We start from the raw sequence: 6,577 nt of genomic DNA on the forward strand, positions 1-6,577 counted from the left end.
AATATCTTATTTTCAAAATTCATAAATCGAAGAAGAATATTGATTTCTATGCTTGGATCAGTCACCGATAAAGGTAAGAATTTCTGTACATAATCACTATTATATATACTATTTTATCGTTGATCTTGCATCATTGGTTTTGCATTGTTGGATTTGAGATCGATGAATTTTCTATATCCGAGACATTATTATTTGCTTATATGATTTTGAGCATGAGTATGTTATGTCAATATATATGCATCAGAGATTGATGACATGATTATATGGATATGACATATCTAAGTTGATCATAATGTAAGTCAGAATTGATTTGATGAAATCAACACATAATGATTAAACGAAAAAGAGAGATATGGTATGGACTAGCCTTGTCATATGGAACAGCCCGTCAAGAGCTTATAACTGGAATAGCCTGCTAGGAGTTTATGCCTTGGACAGCCCCCACTGGCTTATAGGTGGATCAGCCGGTCGGGAGCTCATGCCTGGGACAGCCTACCAGGAGCTTATGCCTGGGACAGCCTCTCATGGGCTTTTATATGTGGGACAGTCGATCAGGAGCTCATCCTGGGATAGCTTTAAAAGGGTTTTAAGTGAAAATTGATTCGGATGATGACTGAGGTGTAGACTTGGTTAGTTCAGAGCCAGAAAGAAAAGGTTAAAAATTATGTGATTATGAAAAGAGAAATGAAAGATAAGACATGAAATAATTGTTGAACAAAAGTATTTCACCCATTAATATATGATGATGCATCTCTTTTGACAAGACAGATAATTTATAGATGTTTGAATTATTTTGGATATTGAACATAAGATTTTATATTTTATTGCTTATCCTTATTTTCAGATTATTATTATATTGGTGTGATATGAAAATTCTTACTGGACTGTAAAGCTCATACCCCTTTATCTTTCTTTTTCTTCTCAGAGATACAGGATGCTCATGATTGGCTATGGTTTGGATTGCGGGTGAGCAGATGAATAGATAGAATGTCATGATATCTGATTAGAGGATTGAAAGAATTTTAATTATAATTATGCAAGTTTTACTAGTTCTTATTGAAATGAGATATTATGGATGTTGAGGTTGTAAGGAATTATTTTTGGCCTTATATATTCTTTAGGGCTTGCTCTAAGGAGTATGCGGCCATCACGTATCCGATCCGGATGTTGGGTTCAGGGCGTGACAATTAACACCCATTTTCTGAGGAGATTGGCGCTGTTAAGATTCCTTGAAATTGGCTTTTATGAGAACCATTGGATCCACTTTTCTCCATATGGCTATAATCGAGCTTGTACAGCAACCTACGATGCAAACTTTATACCGCAGAGTAGGGGTGTAAATGAATCGAGCTGCTCGCAAGCTACTCGAACTCAACTTGAGTCTGAGCTTGACTCGATTCAGTTATTATCAAGCTCAAGTCAAGTTTGAGTAGTCGAGTTGAGCTCGAGTAGCTTTTTGAGTCGAGCTTGAGTAGCAGGATACTCGAATCGAAAGCTCATAAACCTACTCGAGTTTATATATATTTTTAATAATATTATTTTTATTTATAATATATATTAATATATATATATATTCTTAGTAGGCTAAAACTCAATTTCAATTTCGAACTCGAATTCGAGTATGACTCGGTTGATATTTGAATCGAGTCAAATCGATCTCAAATTTTATCTATTTTTTATTAAGTCAAACTTGAGTTTGGGATATTAAAGCTCGATCGATCTTGAGCTGAGTTTCGAGTCCGAATATTTTGAGTTGAGTTGAGCTTGAGCTTTTAGCTACTCGATTTAGCTTGGCTCGATTGCACCCTTATCGCAGAGGATCCACACCCTTTTTTCTTTCTAAGTTTTCTCTTTTGTACTACCATATTTTTTTTACTTTTCTTGAGTGCTGAAAGAGTCTTCATCAACTTTTTCCATGATCGTGCTCGTAGGTGGAGGATATCGGTTTGTATCTTGGGGTGATTTTTTCAGATATTCTTGCATGAGGGATGGAAATACGCCTTAGAATAGTGCCTTGCATACTTTCGGATTTGATCATTTTTTATTTCTTATTATTTTGTGAGTTATTTATAATTTTCCTACAACAAAGATTGGTTAATTTTGTTTAATCTTTTAAATTACATCAATAAATCTTAAAGTCTTGTTCCAACAAATACTACAAGCCCAATTAGCTCAAAAAAGAGTACAGATCAGATGCATGCCGTATACTGCAGAGCGTACAAAAGAATGCCAGCCATCTGTTGTCTTCATATGGTTTATCCAAAAGCTTGAACTATTTTAACACTCCTATATTTGTTATGTGGGTAACCGCAAAATAGAGTTAGATTGTACGTGATTAAAGAAGGAAATTATATATTTCTTAGTCGTACGTCGTTTTTCTCTTAATTCTTTCAAAAGAACTGGGAGGGAGGGAGGAAAAAGGAGTGCGAGGGAGGAAAAAGCCTCCACCTCTAATTAACATTATCTGTAATCAAGAAAACATCAATGGTGTATGATCACCTTAGATGGCTGGTCCATGAACTTCATAAACACGTGCACACGTGGTTTGATTTTTTATGTGACTCAGTAAAGCTGAGAATTGTGAAATATATTCCTTGAAAATTAACAGATAAGAAGAAGAACTTGAACACTGTCTTTTGCAAGGGAGACATCCGGTGGTTGCCAGCTTACTCATGTATCTAACATATTTTTATAACAATGCTGTATCTATTCATGCGATGAAACACCATGATCCTAGTGTTCAAGACCTGAAACATCTGAACTATGAGACTCTGAAGTGAGACACAAGCCGACCTGAAATGGCCTACAACTTCGGAGTCTGAAAAATGAAGTAAACAGAGTCCGTATTTGCAGTCTCTGTAAACTCCACTGCTGGTTGAAAAGGCAGTATCCAATCCACATATTAAAACCACATGTAATAACTTTAATATGTACTACTAATTATGCTAATAGAACATTCCCTGAGTTAGTCTTCTCTAACTCAATTACATAAGAAAAAAAAAAAAAAAGACAAATGCTTGGAAAGTGATGAGTTGGAAACTTTATATCTATCTTTATAACAAGAGATATCCATGAACTTTATGCCACTAAATAGATAATACAACCACTATAGAACATTACACCCTCATATAAACATCCATCTTAAGGATCATAACAGCTATAAGCTCTACTTTAACCCGTTACATATTATTGACAAGCTCAGCAGAGATTCATGTGCCCTTTATAGCTTAACACTTAACTGAGGGAAATCCTGAGATTGATCCAGTGGATCTTTGTATTCAGTGGACGGCAAATGATTACCAATTTGGCTTTGATCCCCGGTAAGAAGCTGAAGAGCCTTAGGAACTGGCGGCATGCTCACCTCCAGGACTCCCTCCAGGATCTGCACCACCTGTCCCATTGTTGGCCTCTGAGTTTCCGAGTCTTGAATGCACCAGCAAGCAACTCTGCAGACTTTGGTTAGCTCTTCAATGTCAGCAGCACCATTCAATCTATGGTCCAATAAGCTAAATATATCGCCTTCAATGACCCTCGTTGCAGCCCAGGAAGGATAAAAGATTTCGCCCCCATCCGCAGAGTGCGTTGTATTTCGCTTGCCTGATATCAGCTCAAAAAGCATCATCCCAAAGCTGTAGACGTCAACCTTGGAGGTGATGGGTAGGCCTGAAATCCACTCGGGTGCAAGATAGCCAATGGTTCCCCTCATGGTTGTCAGTACCCTGCTGAAGTCACGACCTATGAGCTTCGCCATGCCAAAATCTGCGACTTTGGCACAGAAGTCCCCGTCTAGAAGTATGTTGTCTGGCTTTAGGTCGCAGTGTATGATGCACTCCCTGCACTTCTCATGGAGGTAACTTAATCCTCTGGCAATCCCAAGAATAGTTTGATACCTCATCCTCCAGTCTAGAACTGTGGGATTGTTTGGAAAGAGATGAGAGTCCAGGGAACCTCGTGACATGTACTCATAAACTAGAAGCCTTTTCCTGCCCTCGGAGCACAAACCGCGAAGGCGGACCACATTGACATGTTGAATAGCAGCCAATGTGCTCACTTCGGTTCGGAATTGCTTCTCTCCTTGTCTCAAACCTTCAAGCTTCTTCACAGCCACTTCGGTAGAGTCAATTAATGTGCCTTTAAAAACAGAGCCAAAGCCACCACCGCCCAACTTCTCAGAGAAGTTCTTGGTCACACGCTGCAAATCACGGTAAGCAAACTGAATCAGAGAGCCCTCAACTTGTTTTGCCATCCGAGCTCGTTTCCTTCTTTGAGATACCCAAATTAGTCCGAAGAGAACACAAAAGATCACAAGAATTCCACCGATGACACTAGGAGTAAGATTCTTTACCAACCTATGTGAGCTACTTGAAGCTGGGAAGTCAGAAGCAGCGAGCCGGAGATGAAGAGTACCAGCTCCACGATCACCATCATAGAGTTGTTGAAGGTTCCGAAGGTCCCCAGTCCAAATTAAGCATCCACTCACATAAGCATACGCGTTACAAGCGCAGTTGTTCAAGCAAGCCTCTTCGCACTCTTCAGCACTCCCAACAGCCAAATTCTGTGGATTGTCAGGCAATCTCATATTGGTCATCTCAAGGAATCTATCGTCCTCTCCACCAGCCGAGCTTTTATCACTGCATCGCAAACCGGTTTTTCTCACGCACCCTGAGTTCCAAACGTTGAACTCCCACTCTTTCATTGAAGCTGGTTCGAAACCATAGGCGCACCTGCAAGTATTCGAGCTCTTCTGGTCGCAGATACCAAAAGCTCCACATAGAGAGTAGACATCACATCGAGCCAAAGGTTCAATAAAGAATGGCTGCCACTTCTGGGTGCTATTCAGCCAATACCATTGCCCTACCAGCCCTGATGAATCAATCACAATCCGACTGATGAAAGAACTGTCGAGGATGGTATACATGACATATTTCCACTGCTCATTGTCGACGAAGGTGATTTTGATGAGACTGCTTTCTACGGTACCAGGGCTTATAGGGAAGTATTGGCCATTCCAAATCCCACTGGTCCAGTAAATTTCAGAACCATTCCACAGCAATACAAACTGATTGGATCCATCAGGGTCCATTCTTAGAGCAAAAGGCCCGGGTGCAGGGTTCTCGGGGTTCTTCCATGAAGTGACGCTCTGATACTCCCCTGTGATCTTGTTAACTCCAAGCAATTCTTCTGGCATGACGGTGTCAGTTGGGTGATCAAAACTCTGCCAAATTGTAGTGCTTGATCCATTTCTTATAACAAGATTTCCAGTGTCGAGAAGCACTGCAACCGTGGAATCTGAGGTTGATGGAGTTGAATTGGATGACCAAACTAGGATTTTGTACCTGTTGAGAAGGCCCAGTTGGCCATCTTCTGAGATTCTGAACACTGCAGAGGAGGTGTTGAAGATGGGTGTTGCCCTGTTCGCCACCCAGATTACAGTTTGGACTGGAACTTTTTTGTACCAGATGCCTATGTAGTAGTTACGAGAGTAACCTGGTGCGAAGAACCCGAGCTCAAAGTTGCCTTCTTTCGACACTATGGTCTGGTTTCCAGAGAGGGACTGGCCCAAAGAGATGTTATCAGTTGCCACACAGTGTCGGATGTTGAGAGAAGAGAAGAGAAAGAAAAGAAAATATATAGAAAAAGAGGAGCATGGACTCATCTCAGTATCCATAGGGAAAGAAGCATGCAACAGAAACCAGGCGGCTTATGTAAAATATATATAAATAAGAGGAACGTGCAGCCTCTTTATAGGTTATTTTAAAGTCATTCAAATTTCAAGATATATATTAAAAAGGAGGATTAAATTTCTTATCCTTGACTGTTGATTCATTGTCCATGGAATGCTTTACGTATGTATTGCAGAGATGCCACTTGTTGCATGTCCATTTTCCCCCTCCCTCTCTTTTTAACGTGTACCGGTCATACCAGCACACTTACTCAAAGAATCAGTTTATGCAATGATCCTTTTACCCTCCAACCAAACCATTCTTTCTCGTGATGGATGACGTAGAAATGAGAGGATTTAAGTCATTTATAATTTTAGGGTTTATTAGAAAGATTCACTGATGGAAAGTTAACCCAAATGACACGAAAGAACAAACAAATGGGAAAAATCGACAGCTGCCTTGTCCTCCATTCAATGTAAAATAGCCAGCCTTCAAGATCGGGTAATCAGTCATGTTGGAAAATCTAATAGATTGCCTTACGTTTCCGGGAAGCAAGAGTCAAGTGATAAAGGCCAATTTCAATCAAATTAATAGTTCTTTTGTCCAAAAAAAAAAAAAATCTAGCGGTTCCGTTGCTTTGCTGCTGAATCAAGCAAGAATTAGAAGTCAGGAAAAATTAGATGGCATGGGACCCTTGGAGCCTGTGGAAAGAGCAAAACCATAGAATTTTCAACTTTGAAGCCATATCCCCGAATGAAGCACTTCTACAACCTCTCAGCCTATTATAGCTGTAGACACTGAGCTACGAGGGGGAGTTTAAAATGGCCGTAACAAACCTCTGCAACTGTATCTGTGAGAGAAGATGCTATTAAACCCGGTAACTTAGCACCAGTAAGTCTGCAGGTTGCACCAGC

General features: G+C 40.1%; 1 protein-coding gene across 1 annotated transcript; it reads right to left on the minus strand.

Annotated features, from left to right (window-relative positions):
- Positions 1 to 3,079: 3,079 nt before the first annotated feature.
- Positions 3,080 to 5,668, minus strand: LOC105050051 (G-type lectin S-receptor-like serine/threonine-protein kinase At2g19130). Its single transcript, XM_010929909.2, has one exon. It carries the CDS (start codon positions 5,666 to 5,668, stop codon positions 3,221 to 3,223), a length of 2,448 nt encoding a protein of 815 aa, XP_010928211.2. The 3' UTR covers positions 3,080 to 3,220.
- Positions 5,669 to 6,577: the final 909 nt, after the last annotated feature.

The sequence above is a fragment of the Elaeis guineensis genome, chromosome 2, assembly GCF_000442705.2.
Source record: "Elaeis guineensis isolate ETL-2024a chromosome 2, EG11, whole genome shotgun sequence".
NCBI lineage: Eukaryota > Viridiplantae > Streptophyta > Magnoliopsida > Arecales > Arecaceae > Elaeis > Elaeis guineensis.

Coding starts and splice junctions, on each gene's coding strand:
- LOC105050051 (XM_010929909.2), bottom strand. CDS start 5,668: ATGGATACTGAGATGAGTCCATGCTCCTCTTTTTCTATATATTTTCTT.